Source organism: Oncorhynchus gorbuscha, unplaced genomic scaffold (assembly GCF_021184085.1).
Source record: "Oncorhynchus gorbuscha isolate QuinsamMale2020 ecotype Even-year unplaced genomic scaffold, OgorEven_v1.0 Un_scaffold_2520, whole genome shotgun sequence".
NCBI lineage: Eukaryota > Metazoa > Chordata > Actinopteri > Salmoniformes > Salmonidae > Oncorhynchus > Oncorhynchus gorbuscha.
Window position 1 is genome coordinate 27,501 of NW_025747011.1, and position 17,500 is coordinate 45,000.

General features: G+C 43.6%; 1 protein-coding gene across 1 annotated transcript in view; it reads left to right on the top strand.

The window, feature by feature from the left end:
* LOC124026035 (probable JmjC domain-containing histone demethylation protein 2C) overlaps nucleotides 1–17,500 on the top strand; it is a gene marked incomplete at its 3' end in the record, with an annotated part of 60,898 nt that overhangs the window by 22,663 nt on the left and 20,735 nt on the right. Inside the window, 2 exon segments of the mRNA XM_046339216.1 lie at nucleotides 3,212–5,223; nucleotides 5,226–5,570. Of these exon segments, the coding sequence (XP_046195172.1) occupies nucleotides 3,212–5,223; nucleotides 5,226–5,570 (2,357 nt within the window).

Genomic DNA, 17,500 nt, shown 5'->3' on the forward strand with positions numbered 1-17,500 from the left:
GCTCATAGTGCACTACTTCAGACCAGGGCTCATAGTGCACTACTTCAGACCAGGGCTCATAGTGCACTACTTCAGACCAGGGCTCATAGTGCACTACTTCAGACCAGGGCTCATAGTGCACTACTTCAGACCAGGGCTCATAGTGCACTACTTCAGACCAGGGCTCATAGTGCACTACTTCAGAAGGGCTCATAGTGCACTACTTCAGACCAGGGCTCATAGTGCACTACTTCAGACCAGGGCTCATAGTGCACTACTTCAGACCAGGGCTCATAGTGCACTACTTCAGACCAGGGCTCATAGTGCACTACTCAGACCAGGGCTCATAGTGCACTACTTCAGACCAGGGCTCATAGTGCACTACTTCAGACCAGGGCTCATAGTGCACTACTTCAGACCAGGGCTCATAGTGCACTACTTCAGACCAGGGCTCATAGTGACACTACTTCAGAAGGGCTTAGTGCACTACTTCAGACAGGCTCATAGTGGGCTCATAGTGCACTACTTCAGACCAGGGCTCATAGTGCACTACTCAGACCAGGGCTCAGTGCACTACTTCAGACCAGGGCTCATAGTGCACTACTTCAGACCAGGGCTCATAGTGCACTACTTCAGACCAGGGCTCATAGTGCACTACTTCAGACCAGGGCTCATAGTGCACTACTCAGACCAGGGCTCATAGTGCACTACTTCAGACCAGGGCTCATAGTGCACTACTTCAGACCAGGGCTCATAGTGCACTACTTTCAGTGCACTACTTCAGACCAGGGCTCATAGTGCACTACTTCAGACCAGGGCTCATAGTGCACTACTTCAGACCAGGGCTCATAGTGCACTACTTCAGACACCAGGGCTCATAGTGCACTACTTCAGACCAGGGCTCATAGTGCACTACTTCAGACCAGGGCTCATAGTGCACTACTTCAGACCAGGGCTCATAGTGCACTACTTCAGACCAGGGCTCATAGTGCACTACTTCAGACCAGGGCTCATAGTGCACTACTTCAGACCAGGGCTCATAGTGCACTACTTCAGACCAGGGCTCATAGTGCACTACTTCAGACCAGGGCTCATAGTGCACTACTTCAGACCAGGGCTCATAGTGCACTACTTCAGACCAGGGCTCATACCAGGGCTCATAGTGCACTACTTCAGACCAGGGCTCATAGTGCACTACTTCAGACCAGGGCTCATAGTGCACTACTTCAGACCAGGGCTCATAGTGCACTACTTCAGACCAGGGCTCATAGTGCACTACTTCAGACCAGGGCTCATAGTGCACTACTTCAGACCAGGGCTCATAGTGCACCACTTCAGACCAGGGCTCATAGTGCACTACTTCAGACCAGGGCTCATAGTGTGCACTACTTCAGACCAGGGCTCATAGTGCACTACTTCAGACCAGGGCTCATAGTGCACTACTTCAGACCAGGGCTCATAGTGCTACTTCAGACCAGGGCTCATAGTGCACTACTTCAGACCAGGGCTCATAGTGCACTACTTCAGACCAGGGCTCATAGTGCACTACTTCAGACCAGGGCTCATAGTGCACTACTTCAGACCAGGGCTCATAGTGCACTACTTCAGACCAGGGCTCATAGTGCACTACTTCAGACCAGGGCTCATAGTGCACTACTTCAGACCAGGGCTCATAGTGCACTACTTCAGACCAGGGCTCATAGTGCACTACTTCAGACCAGGGCTCATAGTGCACTACTTCAGACCAGGGCTCATAGTGCACTACTTCAGACCAGGGCTCATAGTGCACTACTTCAGACCAGGGCTCATAGTGCACTACTTCAGACCAGGGCTCATAGTGCACTACTTCAGACCAGGGCTCATAGTGCACTACTTCAGACCAGGGCTCATAGTGCACTACTTCAGACCAGGGCTCATAGTGCACTACTTCAGACCAGGGCTCATAGTGCACTACTTCAGACCAGGGCTCATAGTGCACTACTTCAGACCAGGGCTCATAGTGCACTACTTCAGACCAGGGCTCATAGTGCACTACTTCAGACCAGGGCTCATAGTGCACTACTTCAGACCAGGGCTCATAGTGCACTACTTCAGACCAGGGCTCATAGTGCACCACTTCAGACCAGGGCTCATAGTGCACTACTTCAGACCAGGGCTCATAGTGCACTACTTCAGACCAGGGCTCATAGTGCACTACTTCAGACCAGGGCTCATAGTGCACTACTTCAGACCAGGGCTCATAGTGCACCACTTCAGACCAGGGCTCATAGTGCACTACTTCAGACCAGGGCTCATAGTGCACTACTTCAGACCAGGGCTCATAGTGCACTACTTCAGACCAGGGCTCATAGTGCACTATGTAAGGAATAGGGTTCCGTTGGGAAGCGGTCTAGGACTGATGCTGTGTACTGATGCTGTGTACTGATGCTGTGTACTGATGCTGTGTACTGATGCTGTGTACTGATGCTGTGTACTGATGCTGTTCATTCTGCTGCTTGTCATTTAGAATTCTAATATATATCCTCTGATTCATCTCTCAGACTAATCTAATATATATCCTCTGATTCATCTCTCAGACTAATCTAATATATATCCTCTGATTCATCTCTCAGACTAATCTAATATATTCTCCTCTGATTCATCTCTCAGACTAATCTAATATATATCCTCTGATTCATCTCTCAGACTAATCTAATATATATCCTCTGATTCATCTCTCAGACTAATCTAATATATATCCTCTGATTCATCTCTCAGACTAATCTAATATATTCTCCTCTGATTCATCTCTCAGACTAATCTAATATATCCTCTGATTCATCTCTCAGACTAATCTAATATATATCCTCTGATTCATCTCTCAGACTAATCTAATATATATCCTCTGATTCATCTCTCAGACTAATCTAATATATATCCTCTGATTCATCTCTACAGACTAATCTAATATATTCTCCTCTGATTCATCTCTCAGACTAATCTAATATATATCCTCTGATTCATCTCTCAGACTAATCTAATATATATCCTCTGATTCATCTCTCAGACTGATTCATCTAATAATATATCCTCTGATTCATCTCTCAGACTAATCTAATATATCATCTCTCATCTCTGACTAAGACTAATCTAATATATCCTCTGATTCATCTCTCAGACTAATCTAATATATATCCTCTGATTCATCTCTACAGACTAATCTAATATATTCTCCTCTGATTCATCTCTCCAGACTTCTTTAAAAGTACGAGCAGCAAGCAGGTGGCTGTGAACAAGCGGAGGAAAGCGGAGGAGGAAGAGGAGGAAGAGGAGAAGAAATCAGGGTTGAAAAGACTAAGAAGCGAGACTACAGTGAGGTCCGACTTCTCTGAGAGCAGTGACTCTGAGATGTCTACCAAGAGAACCAGGACGGCAGACTCCTCCTCTTCCTCAGAGCAGAACTCAGAGGAGGAGCTAAAAGGAAAGACCGGCCAGGAGGGGCACAAGACCCAGGGTTCTAAGACTGGGAAGGAGTCTGCTCTGACAGGCAGTCTCTCCCCCTGGGGTGAGGAGCTTCAGAAGGCGGAGTTTCAGCAGTCATCAGCCGACAGGGAGCAGAGGTCATCCCTGCGACAACCTCAACGACAGGGGGAACGGTCTCCACTGCAAAAGCAGCAGGCCCCTCCCCTGTCCTCCTCCTCCCAGGGCTCTGCCCCCTCTGAGGGCCAAGGGGAGTGTATCATGGAGAACAACAGCACTATGAAATCCCAGACCCATCCCCAGTCCAAGGACCAGTACACCAGCGCTGAGGTGGTCTCCAGGACCCAGACTCCCTCTCAGTATATAATCGACATCACAGCAGAGGACGCTAACGCACACATGGCCTCCCGGGAGAACTCTGAGGCCGTCTCGGCCCTGCTGGCCTCCCAGAATCCATCTGAGCCCTCCTACCTCTCTGAGCCCAGTAGACATTTGGTGCTGAACCCCTCTGTTGCCCCTCCCTCTCCCCTTCGTAAGAGCCCCTCGGAGTGTGACCTTAGGAACCAGACTCCCTCAGTGTTCGAGTGTGACCTTAGGAACCAGACTCCCTTAGTGTTAGAGTGTGACCATAGCAACCAGACTCCCTCACTGTCAGAGTGTGACCATAGCAACCAGACTCCCTCAGTGTCAGAGTGTGACCTTAGGAACCAGACTCCCTCAGTGTCAGAGTGTGACCTTAGGAACCAGACTCCCTCAGTGTCAGAGTGTGACCTTAGACACCAGACTCCCTCAGTGTCAGAGTGTGACCTTAGACACCAGACTCCCTCAGTGTCAGAGTGTGACCATAGCAACCAGACTCCCTCAGTGTCAGAGTGTGACCATAGCAACCAGACTCCCTCAGTCTCAGAGTGTGACCTTGGGAACCAGACTCCCTTGGTGTCAGAGTGTGACCTTAGGAACCAGACTCCCTTAGTGTCAGAGTGTGACCTTAGGAACCAGACTCCCTTAGTGTCAGAGTGTGACCTTAGGAACCAGACTCCCTTAGTGTCAGAGTGTGACCTTAGGAACCAGACTCCCTTAGTGTCAGAGTGTGACCTTAGGAACCAGGCTCCCTCAGTGTCAGAGTGTGACCTTAGGAACCAGACTCCCTCAGTGTCAGAGTGTGACCTTAGGAACCAGACTCCCTCAGTGTCAGAGTGTGACCTTGGGAACCAGACTCCCTCAGTGTGTAGGAAGCCGGAGGTAAAGCATGACATCGCTGGCAGCCTGGGCAGTAAGATGGGGTTAGTCCATTCAGTGGTGATCAGACCTATAGCATCAGTCAGTGAGTCTGCTGCTGTAGTAGAGAGAGAGAAGCAGCTATATTCCTCCATGCTGCCCTGCATTAAGAACGCCTCATTGGCCGACGAGGCCAGGAAATCGTACAAGCTAAGCCCCTCCCCTGATATCCCCAAGCCCCTCCCCTCCCCAGAGGCCCTGAAGCCGAAGCCCCTCTGCTCCCCTGACATTGTCAAGTCTAAAACACAGAGTGTTCTGGAGACTTGTTCTAAACCCAAACCCCTCCCCTCCCCAGAGGTGTCCAAGCATAAAGGCCGTTACCCGGACAACACCCCTCGCTCCAGCTTTAAGCCCGTCCTGGCCCGAGGGACTGAGTCGCCAGGATCTTGCACTAAGAGCCCGCTAATCATCGATAAGAACGAGCATTTCACCGTGTATCGGGACCCTGCGCTTGTCCGTCCCAACCAGGAGACCAACCACGTGTCCTATCTGCACCCCCAGCTCCACCCCTCCACGCCTCCTGCCTCACCCCCTCTTCCACCCACCACCACACATCCCACTCCCACCACCTCCTCTCCGGGGTGCTCTCTGGCCTGCCTCCAGGCCCCTTGCTGGGGGGTCATCCCCGACTAGACTCCTCAGGGCTGGGGCACCTGGGACTAGCTCATCACCACCCTGTCTCTCAGCCCCAGACACACAGCCACACCTCAGCCTCATACAACCAGCTGGGGCTGTATCCAATCATCTGGCAGTACCCCAATGAGACCCACTCCTATCCCCCCAGACTCAACCTGCCCGGGTCCAAGTGGGTGCACCCTGAAAACCCTGTCAGCTCTGAGACCAACATGAGGAGGGTGAGTACCAAACACCCAGATTCTATTCTAAATACAACTCTTTTTCCTGTTCTACTACCTCTTCTATTATGACTTCTACCTAGCAACTGTAGCATAGCAACTATGATCATGTTGCCAGTTTAAACAGCTAGCTGCTGTAGCATAGCAACTATGATCATGTTGCCAGTTTAAACAGCTAGCTGCTGTAGCATAGCAACTATGATCATGTTGCCAGTTTAAACAGCTAGCTGCTGTAGCATAGCAACTATGATCATGTTGCCAGTTTAAACAGCTAACTGCTGTATCATAGCAACTATGATCATGTTGCCAGTTTAAACAGCTAGCTGCTGTAGCATAGCAACTATGATCATGTTGCCAGTTTAAACAGCTAGCTGCTTTAGCATAGCAACTATGATCATGTTGCCAGTTTAAACAGCTAGCTACTTTAGCATAGCAACTATGATCATGTTGCCAGTTTAAGCAGCTAACTACTTTAGCATAGCAACTATGATCATGTTGCCAGTTTAAGCAGCTAACTGCTGTAGCATATCTCTCATGTTCAGTTTGTGAAGACCACTGTCCTGTCCTCTTTGTAGAAGCCATATGTTGGGAAAGCTGAGTGTTCAGGTTATTTGTTATTCTGTTCTGTTAGTAGGTCGGGGATATCCTAGTTCTAGGTTCTGTTAATAGGTAGGGGATATCCTAGTTATAGGTTCTGTTAGTAGGTCGGGGATATCCTAGTTATAGGGGATATCCTAGTTATAGGGGATATCCTAGTTATAGGGGATATCCTAGTTATAGGGGATATCCTAGTTATAGGGGATATCCTAGTTATAGGGGATATCCTAGTTATAGGGGATATCCTAGTTTAGGGGATATCCTAGTTATAGGGGATATCCCTAGGTTCTGTTATAGGGGGATATCCTAGTTATAGGGGATATCCTAGTTATAGGGGATCCTAGTTATAGGATATCCTAGTTTAGATAGGTTATAGGGGATATCCTAGTTATAGGGGATATCCTAGTTATAGGTTCTGTTATAGGTAGGGGATATCCTAGTTATAGGGGATATCCTAGTTATAGGGGATATCCTAGTTATAGGGGATATCCTAGTTATAGGGGATATCCTAGGTAGGGGATATCCTAGTTATAGGGGATATCCTAGTTCTAGGTTCTGTTAGTAGGGGTTATAGGGGATATCCTAGTTATAGGGATATCCTGATATTAGTAGGTAGGGGATATCCTAGTTATAGGGGATATCCTAGTTATAGGGGATATCCTAGTTATAGGATATCCTATAGGATATCTGTTAGACACTTCAGGATATCCTAGTTATATAGGGATATCCTAGTTTAGGTTCTGTTAGTAGGTAGGGGATATCCCTATCCTAGTTATAGGGGATATCCTAGTTATAGGGGATATCCTAGTTATAGGGGATATCCTTAGGGATATCCTAGTTATAGGGGATATCCTAGTTATAGGGGATATCCTAGTTATAGGGGATATCCTAGTTATAGGGGATATCCTAGTTATAGGTTCTGTTAGTAGGTAGGGGATATCCTAGTTATCCTAGGGATATCCTAGTTATAGGGGATATCCTAGTTATAGGGGATATCCTAGTTTAGGCAGGGGTATCTGTTAGTAGGTAGGGGATATCCTAGTTATAGGGGATATCTGTTATAGGTAGGGATATCCCTAGTTATAGGGGATATCCTAGGTTCTGTTAGTAGGGATATCCTAGGGGATATCCTAGTTATAGGGGATATCCTAGTTATAGGGGATATCCTAGTTATAGGTTCTGTTAGTAGGTAGGGGATATCCTAGTTATAGGGGATATCCTAGTTATAGGGGATATCCTAGTTATAGGGGATATCCTAGTTATAGGGGATATCCTAGTTATAGGGGTTCTGTTATAGGGGATATCCTAGTTATAGGGGATATCCTAGTTTAGGTTCTGTTAGTAGGTAGGGGATATCCTAGTTATAGAGGATATCCTAGTTATAGGTAGGGATATCCTAGTTATAGGTTCTGTTATAGGTAGGGGATATCCTAGGTTCTGTTAGTAGGTAGGGATATCCTAGTAGTTATAGGGATATCCTAGTTATAGGGGATATCCTAGTTATAGGGATATCCTAGTTATAGATATCCTAGTTAGATATCCTAGTTATAGGGGATATCCTAGTTATAGGGGATATCCTAGTTATAGGGGATATCCTAGTTATAGGTTCTGTTAGTAGGTAGGGGATATCCTAGTTATAGGGGATATCCTAGTTATAGGGGATATCCTAGTTATAGGGGATATCCTAGTTATAGGTTCTGTTAGGTAGGGGATATCCTAGTTATAGGGGATATCCTAGTTTAGGTTCTGTTAGTAGGTAGGGGATATCCTAGTTATAGAGGATATCCTAGTTTAGGTTCTGTTAGTAGGTAGGGGATATCCTAGTTATAGGTTCTGTTAGTAGGTAGGGGATATCCTAGTTATAGGTTCTGTTAGTAGGTAGGGGATATCCTAGTTATAGGGGATATCCTAGTTATAGGGGATATCCTAGTTATAGGTTCTGTTAGTAGGTAGGGGATATCCTAGTTATAGGGGATATCCTAGTTATAGGGATATCCTAGTTATAGGGGATATCCTAGTTATAGATATCCTAGTTATAGGGGATATCCTAGTTATAGGGGATATCCTAGTTATAGGGGATATCCTAGTTATAGGGATATCCTAGTTATAGGGGATATCCTAGTTATAGGGGATATCCTAGTTATAGGGATATCCTAGTTATAGGTTCTGTTAGTAGGTAGGGGATATCCTAGTTATAGGGGATATCCTAGTTATAGGGGATATCCTAGTTATAGGGGATATCCTAGTTATAGGGGATATCCTAGTTATAGGGGATATCCTAGTTATAGGGGATATCCTAGTTATAGGTTCTGTTAGTATGTAGGGGATATCCTAGTTATAGGGGATATCCTAGTTATAGGGGTATCCTAGTTATAGGTTCTGTTTAGGTAGGGGATATCCTAGTTATAGGGGATATCCTAGTTATAGGGGATATTCTAGTTATAAGGGATATCCTAGTTTAGGTTCTGTTAGTAGGTAGGGGATATCCTAGTTATAGGTTCTGTTAGTAGGTAGGGGATATCCTAGTTATAGGTTCTGTTAGTAGGTAGGGGATATCCTAGTTATAGGGGATATCCCTAGGTTCTGTTAGTAGGTAGGGGATATCCTAGTTATAGGGGATATCCTAGTTATAGGAATATCCTAGTTATAGGGGATATCCTAGTTATAGGGGATATCCTAGTTATAGGGGATATCCTAGGTTCTGTTATAGGGGATATCCTAGTTATAGGGGATATCCTAGTTATAGGGGATATCCTAGTTATAGGGGATATCCTAGTTATAGGTTCTGTTAGTAGGTAGGGGATATCCTAGTTATAGGGGATATCCTAGTTATAGGGGATATCCTAGTTATAGGGGATATCCTAGTTATAGGTTCTGTTAGTAGGTAGGGGATATCCTAGTTATAGGGGATATCCTAGTTATAGGTTCTGTTAGTAGGTAGGGGATATCCTAGTTATAGGTTCTGTTAGTAGGTAGGGGATATCCTAGTTATAGGGGATATCCTAGTTATAGGGGATATCCTAGTTATAGGGGATATCCTAGTTATAGGGGATATCCTAGTTATAGGTTCTGTTAGTAGGTAGGGGATATCCTAGTTATAGGTTCTGTTAGTAGGTAGGGGATATCCTAGTTATAGGGGATATCCTAGTTATAGGGGATATCCTAGTTATAGGGGATATCCTAGTTATAGGGGATATCCTAGTTATAGGGGATATCCTAGTTATAGGGGATATCCTAGTTATAGGGGATATCCTAGTTATAGGTTCTGTTAGTAGGTAGGGGATATCCTAGTTATAGGGGATATCCTAGTTATAGGATATCCTAGTTATAGGGGATATCCTAGTTATAGGGATATCCTAGTTATAGGGGATATCCTAGGATATCCTAGTTATAGGGGATATCCTAGTTATAGGGGATATCCTAGTTATAGGGGATATCCTAGTTATAGGGGATATCCTAGTTATAGGGGATATCCTAGTTATAGGTTCTGTTAGTAGGTAGGGGATATCCTAGTTATAGGTTCTGTTAGTAGGTAGGGGATATCCTAGTTATAGGGGATATCCTAGTTATAGGTTCTGTTAGTAGGTAGGGGATATCCTAGTTATAGGGGATATCCTAGTTATAGGGGATATCCTAGTTATAGGGGATATCCTAGTTATAGGGGATATCCTAGTTATAGGGGATATCCTAGTTATAGGGATATCCTATAGGGATATCCTAGTTATAGGATATCCTAGTTATAGGGGATATCCTAGTTATAGGTTCTGTTAGGTAGGGGATATCCTAGTTATATAGTAGGTAGGAGATATCCTAGTTATAGGGGATATCCTAGGATATCCTAGTTATAGGGGATATCCTAGTTATAGAGGATATCCTAGTTATAGGGGATATCCTAGTTATAGGATATCCTAGTTGTTAGATATCCTAGTTATAGGGGATATCCTAGGATATCCTAGTTATAGGGGATATCCTAGTTATAGGGGACTTCCTAGTTATAGGTTCTGTTAGTAGGTAGGGGATATCCTAGTTATAGGTTCTGTTAGTAGGTAGGGGATATCCTAGTTATAGGGGATATCCTAGTTATAGGGGATATCCTAGTTATAGGTTCTGTTAGTAGGTAGGGGATATCCTAGTTATAGGGGATATCCTAGTTATAGGGGATATCCTAGTTATAGGTTCTGTTAGTAGGTAGGGATATCCTAGGGGATATCCTAGTTATAGGGGATATCCTAGTTATAGGTTCTGTTAGTAGGTAGGGGATATCCTAGTTATAGGGGATATCCTAGTTATAGGGGATATCCTAGTTATAGGGGATATCCTAGTTATAGGTTCTGTTAGTAGGTAGGGGATATCCTAGTTATAGGTTCTAGTTATAGGGGATATCCTAGTTATAGGGGATATCCTAGTTATAGGTTCTGTTAGTAGGTAGGGGATATCCTAGTTATAGGGGATATCCTAGTTATAGGGGATATCCTAGTTATAGGAGGATATCCTAGTTATAGGGGATATCCTAGGATATCCTAGTTATAGGGGATATCCTAGTTATAGGGAATATCCTAGTTATAGGGGATATCCTAGTTATAGGGGATATCCTAGTTATAGGGGATATCCTAGTTATAGGTTCTGTTAGTAGGTAGGGGATATCCTAGTTATAGGGGATATCCTAGTTATAGGGGATATCCTAGTTATAGGGGATATCCTAGTTATAGGGGACTTCCTAGTTATAGGTTCTGTTAGTAGGTAGGGGATATCCTAGTTATAGGTTCTGTTAGTAGGTAGGAGATATCCTAGTTATATGGGATATCCTAGTTATAGGGGATATCCTAGTTATAGGTTCTGTTAGTAGGTAGGGGATATCCTAGTTATAGGGGATATCCTAGTTATAGGGGATATCCTAGTTATAGGGGATATCCTAGTTATAGGGGATATCCTAGTTATAGGGGATATCCTAGTTATAGGGGATATCCTAGTTATAGGGGATATCCTAGTTATAGGGGATATCCTAGTTATAGGGGATATCCTAGTTATAGGGGATATCCTAGTTATAGGGGATATCCTAGTTATAGGTTCTGTTAGTAGGTAGGGGATATCCTAGTTATAGGGGATATCCTAGTTATAGGGGATATCCTAGTTATAGGGGATATCCTAGTTATAGGGGATATCCTAGTTATAGGTTCTGTTTATAGGGGATATCCTAGTTATAGGTTCTGTTTAGGTAGGGGATATCCTAGTTATAGGGGATATCCTAGTTATAGGGGATATCTAGTTATAGGGGATATCCTAGTTTTAGGGGATATCCTAGTTATAGGTTCTGTTTAGGGATATCCTAGTTAGGGGATATCCTAGTTTATAGGGGATATCCTAGTTATAGGGGATATCCTAGTTTATAGGGGATATCCTAGTTATAGGGGATATCCTAGTTATAGGGGATATCCTAGTTATAGGGGATATCCTAGGTTCTGTTAGGTAGGGGATATCCTAGTTATAGGTTCTGTTAGTAGGTAGGGGATATCCTAGTTATAGGGGATATCCTAGTTATAGGGGATATCCTAGTTATAGGGGATATCCTAGTTATAGGTTCTGTTAGTAGGTAGGGGATATCCTAGTTATAGGGGATATCCTAGTTATAGGGGATATCCTAGTTATAGGGGATATCCTAGTTATAGGGGATATCCTAGTTATAAGGGATATCCTAGTTTAGGTTCTGTTAGTAGGTAGGGGATATCCTAGTTATAGGTTCTGTTAGTAGGTAGGGGATATCCTAGTTATAGGTTCTGTTAGTAGGTAGGGGATATCCTAGTTATAGGGGATATCCTAGTTTAGGTTCTGTTAGTAGGTAGGGGATATCCTAGTTATAGGGGATATCCTAGTTATAGGGAATATCCTAGTTATAGGGGATATCCTAGTTATAGGGGATATCCTAGTTATAGGTTCTGTTAGTAGGTAGTGGATATCCTAGTTATAGGGGATATCCTAGTTATAGTTAGTAGGTAGGGGATATCCTAGTTATAGGTTCTGTTAGTAGGTAGGGGATATCCTAGTTATAGGGGATATCCTAGTTATAGGGGATATCCTAGTTATAGGGGATATCCTAGTTATAGGGGATATCCTAGTTATAGGGGATATCCTAGTTATAGGGGATATCCTAGTTATAGGTTCTAGTTATAGGTAGGGGATATCCTAGTTATAGGGGATATCCTAGTTATAGGGGATATCCTAGTTATAGGTTCTGTTAGTAGGTAGGGGATATCCTAGTTATAGGGGATATCCTAGTTATAGGGAATATCCTAGTTATAGGGAATATCCTAGTTATAGGTTCTGTTAGTAGGTCGGGGATATCCTAGTTATAGGGGATATCCTAGTTATAGGGGATATCCTAGTTATAGGGGTTATATCCTAGGGGGGATATCCTAGTTATAGGGGATATCCTAGTTATAGGGATATCCTAGTTATAGGGATATCCTAGGTTCTGTTAGTAGGTAGGGGATATCCTAGTTATAGGGGATATCCTAGTTATAGGTTCTGTTAGTAGGTAGGGATATCCTAGTTATAGGGGATATCCTAGTTATAGGGGATATCCTAGTTATAGGTTCTGTTAGTAGGTAGGGGATATCCTAGTTATAGGGGATATCCTAGTTATAGGGGATATCCTAGTTATAGGTTCTGTTAGTAGGTAGGGGATATCCTAGTTATAGGGGATATCCTAGTTATAGGGGATATCCTAGTTATAGGGGATATCCTAGTTATAGGTTCTGTTAGTATGTAGGGGATATCCTAGTTATAGGGGATATCCTAGTTATAGGGGATATCCTAGTTATAGGGGATATCCTAGTTATAGGTTCTGTTAGTAGGTAGGGGATATCCTAGTTATAGGGGATATCCTAGTTATAGGGGATATCCTAGTTATAGGGGATATCCTAGTTATAGGGGATATCCTAGTTATAGGGGATATCCTAGTTATAGGGGATATCCTAGTTATAGGGGATATCCTAGTTATAGGTTCTGTTAGTAGGTAGGGGATATCCTAGTTATAGGGGATATCCTAGTTATAGGGGATATCCTAGTTATAGGTTCTGTTAGTAGGTAGGGGATATCCTAGTTATAGGGATATCCTAGTTATAGGTTCTGTTAGTAGGTAGGGGATATCCTAGTTTAGGGGATATCCTAGTTATAGGGGATATCCTAGTTATAGGGGATATCCTAGTTATAGGATATCCTAGTTATAGGGGATATCCTAGTTATAGGGGATATCCTAGTTATAGGGGATATCCTAGTTATAGGTTCTGTTAGTAGGTAGGGGATATCCTAGTTATAGGGGATATCCTAGTTATAGGATATCCTAGTTATAGGTTCTGTTAGTAGGTAGGGGATATCCTAGGGGATATCCTAGTTATAGGGGATATCCTAGTTATAGGGGATATCCTAGTTATAGGTTCTGTTAGTAGGTAGGGGATATCCTAGTTATAGGGGATATCCTAGTTATAGGTTCTGTTAGTAGGTAGGGGATATCCTAGTTATAGGGGATATCCTAGTTATAGGTTCTGTTAGTAGGTAGGGGATATCCTAGTTATAGGGGATATCCTAGTTATAGGGGATATCCTAGTTATAGGTTCTGTTAGTAGGTAGGGGATATCCTAGTTATAGGGGATATCCTAGTTATAGGGGATATCCTAGTTATAGGGGATATCCTAGTTATAGGGGATATCCTAGTTATAGGGGATATCCTAGTTATAGGGGATATCCTAGTTCTAGGGGATATCCTAGTTATAGGGGATATCCTAGTTATAGGGGATATCCTAGTTATAGGGGATATCCTAGTTATAGGGGATATCCTAGTTATAGGTTCTGTTAGTAGGTAGGGGATATCCTAGTTATAGGGGATATCCTAGTTATAGGGGATATCCTAGTTATAGGGGATATCCTAGTTATAGGGGATATTGTAGTTATAGGTTCTGTTAGTAGGTAGGGGATATCCTAGTTATAGGGGATATCCTAGTTATAGGGGATATCCTAGTTATAGGTTCTGTTAGTAGGTAGGGGATATCCTAGTTATAGGGGATATCCTAGTTATAGGTTCTGTTAGTATGTAGGGGATATCCTAGTTATAGGGGATATCCTAGTTATAGGGGATATCCTAGTTATAGGTTCTGTTAGTAGGTAGGGGATATCCTAGTTATAGGGGATATCCTAGTTATAGGGGATATCCTAGTTATAGGGGATATCCTAGTTATAGGGGATATCCTAGTTATAGGGGATATCCTAGTTATAGGTTCTGTTAGTAGGTAGGGGATATCCTAGTTATAGGGGATATCCTAGTTATAGGGGATATCCTAGTTATAGGTTCTGTTAGTAGGTAGGGGATATCCTAGTTATAGGGGATATCCTAGTTATAGGGGATATCCTAGTTATAGGGAATATCCTAGTTATAGGGGATATCCTAGTTATAGGTTCTGTTAGTAGGTAGGGGATATCCTAGTTATAGGGGATATCCTAGTTATAGGGGATATCCTAGTTATAGGGGATATCCTAGTTATAGGGGATATCCTAGTTATAGGGGATATCCTAGTTATAGGGGATATCCTAGTTATAGGTTCTGTTAGTAGGTAGGGATATCCTAGTTATAGGGGATATCCTAGTTATAGGTTCCTAGTAGGTAGGGGATATCCTAGTTATAGGGGATATCCTAGTTATAGGTTCTGTTAGTAGGTAGGGGATATCCTAGTTATAGGGGATATCCTAGTTATAGGTTCTGTTAGTAGGTAGGGGATATCCTAGTTATAGGGGATATCCTAGTTATAGGTTCTGTTAGTAGGTAGGGGATATCCTAGTTATAGGGGATATCCTAGTTATAGGTTCTGTTAGTAGGTAGGGGATATCCTAGTTATAGGGGATATCCTAGTTATAGGGATATCCTAGTTATAGGGGATATCCTAGTTATAGGGGATATCCTAGTTATAGGGGATATCCTAGTTATAGGGGATATCCTAGTTATAGGGGATATCCTAGTTATAGGGGATATCCTAGTTATAGGTTCTGTTAGTAGGTAGGGGATATCCTAGTTATAGGGGATATCCTAGTTATAGGGGATATCCTAGTTATAGGTTCTGTTAGTAGGTAGGGGATATCCTAGTTATAGGGGATATCCTAGTTATAGGGGATATCCTAGTTATAGGGGATATCCTAGTTATAGGTTCTGTTAGTAGGTAGGGGATATCCTAGTTATAGGGGATATCCTAGTTATAGGGGATATCCTAGTTATAGGATATCCTAGTTATAGGGGATATCCTAGTTATAGGGGATATCCTAGTTATAGGGGATATCCTAGTTATAGGGGATATCCTAGTTATAGGTTCTGTTAGTAGGTAGGGGATATCCTAGTTATAGGGGATATCCTAGTTATAGGTTCTGTTAGTAGGTAGGGGATATCCTAGTTATAGGGGATATCCTAGTTATAGGGGATATCCTAGTTATAGGGGATATCCTAGTTATAGGGGATATCCTAGTTATAGGGGATATCCTAGTTATAGGTTCTGTTAGTAGGTAGGGGATATCCTAGTTATAGGGGATATCCTAGTTATAGGGGATATCCTAGTTATAGGGGATATCCTAGTTATAGGGGATATCCTAGTTATAGGGAATATCCTAGTTATAGGTTCTGTTAGTAGGTAGGGGATATCCTAGTTATAGGGGATATCCTAGTTATAGGGGATATCCTAGTTATAGGGGATATCCTAGTTATAGGGGATATCCTAGTTATAGGGGATATCTTAGTTATAGGGGATATCCTAGTTATAGGGGATATCCTAGTTATAGGGGATATCCTAGTTATAGGGGATATCCTAGTTATAGGGGATATCCTAGTTATAGGGGATATCCTAGTTATAGGGGATATCCTAGTTATAGGGAATATCCTAGTTATAGGTTCTGTTAGTAGGTAGGGGATATCCTAGTTATAGGGGATATCCTAGTTATAGGGGATATCCTAGTTATAGGGGATATCCTAGTTATAGGGGATATCCTAGTTATAGGGGATATCCTAGTTATAGGGGATATCTTAGTTATAGGGGATATCCTAGTTATAGGGGATATCCTAGTTATAGGGAATATCCTAGTTATAGGTTCTGTTAGTAGGTAGGGGATATCCTAGTTATAGGGGATATCCTAGTTATAGGGGATATCCTAGTTATAGGGGATATCCTAGTTATAGGGGATATCCTAGTTATAGGGGATATCCTAGTTATAGGTTCTGTTAGTAGGTAGTGGATATCCTAGTTATAGGGGATATCCTAGTTATAGGGGATATCCTAGTTATAGGGGATATCCTAGTTATAGGGGATATCCTAGTTATAGGGGATATCCTAGTTATAGGGGATATCCTAGTTATAGGTTCTGTTAGTAGGTAGGGGATATCCTAGTTATAGGGGATATCCTAGTTATAGGGGATATCCTAGTTATAGGGGATATCCTAGTTATAGGGGATATCCTAGTTATAGGGGATATCCTAGTTATAGGGGATATCCTAGTTATAGGGGATATCCTAGTTTAGGTTCTATTTGAAGGGGATAGTTTTGTTCACCTCAACCAGTATGTCTGGGTCTGACCCTGTCTGTCTGTCTCTCTGTCTGGGTCTGACCCTGTCTGTCTGGGTCTGACCCTGTCTGTCTGTCTCTCTGTGTCTGACCCGGTCTGTCTCTGTCTGGGTCTTACCCTGTCTGTCTCTCTCTCTGGGTCTGACCCTGTCTGTCTCTCTCTCTGGGTCTGACCCTGTCTGTCTCTCTGTCTGGGTCTGACCCTGTCTGTCTCTCTGTCTGGGTCTGACCCTATCTGTCTCTCTGTCTGGGTCTGACCCTGTCTGTCTGTCTCTCTGGGTCTGACCCTGTCTGTCTCTGGGTCTGGCCCTGTCTGTCTCTCTGGGTCTGACCCTGTCTGTCTCTGGGTCTGGCCCTGTCTGTCTCTCTGTCTGGGTCTGGCCCTGTCTGTCTCTCTGTCTGGGTCTGGGTCTGACCCTGTCTGTCTGGGTCTGACCCTGTCTGTCTGGGTCTGACCCTGTCTGTCTGGGTCTGACCCTGTCTGTCTGGGTCTGACCCTGTCTGTCTGGGTCTGACCCTGTCTGTCTGTCTCTCTGTCTGGGTCTGACCCTGTCTGTCTATCTGGATGTTGTTGGACTGACCCTGTCTGTCTCTCTGGGTCTGACCCTGTCTGTCTCTCTGGGTGTCTGACCCTATCTGTCTCTCTGGGTGTCTGACCCTGTCTGTCTCTCTGGGTGTCTGACCCTGTCTGTCTCTCTGGGTGTCTGACCCTGTCTGTCTCTCTGGGTGTCTGACCCTGTCTGT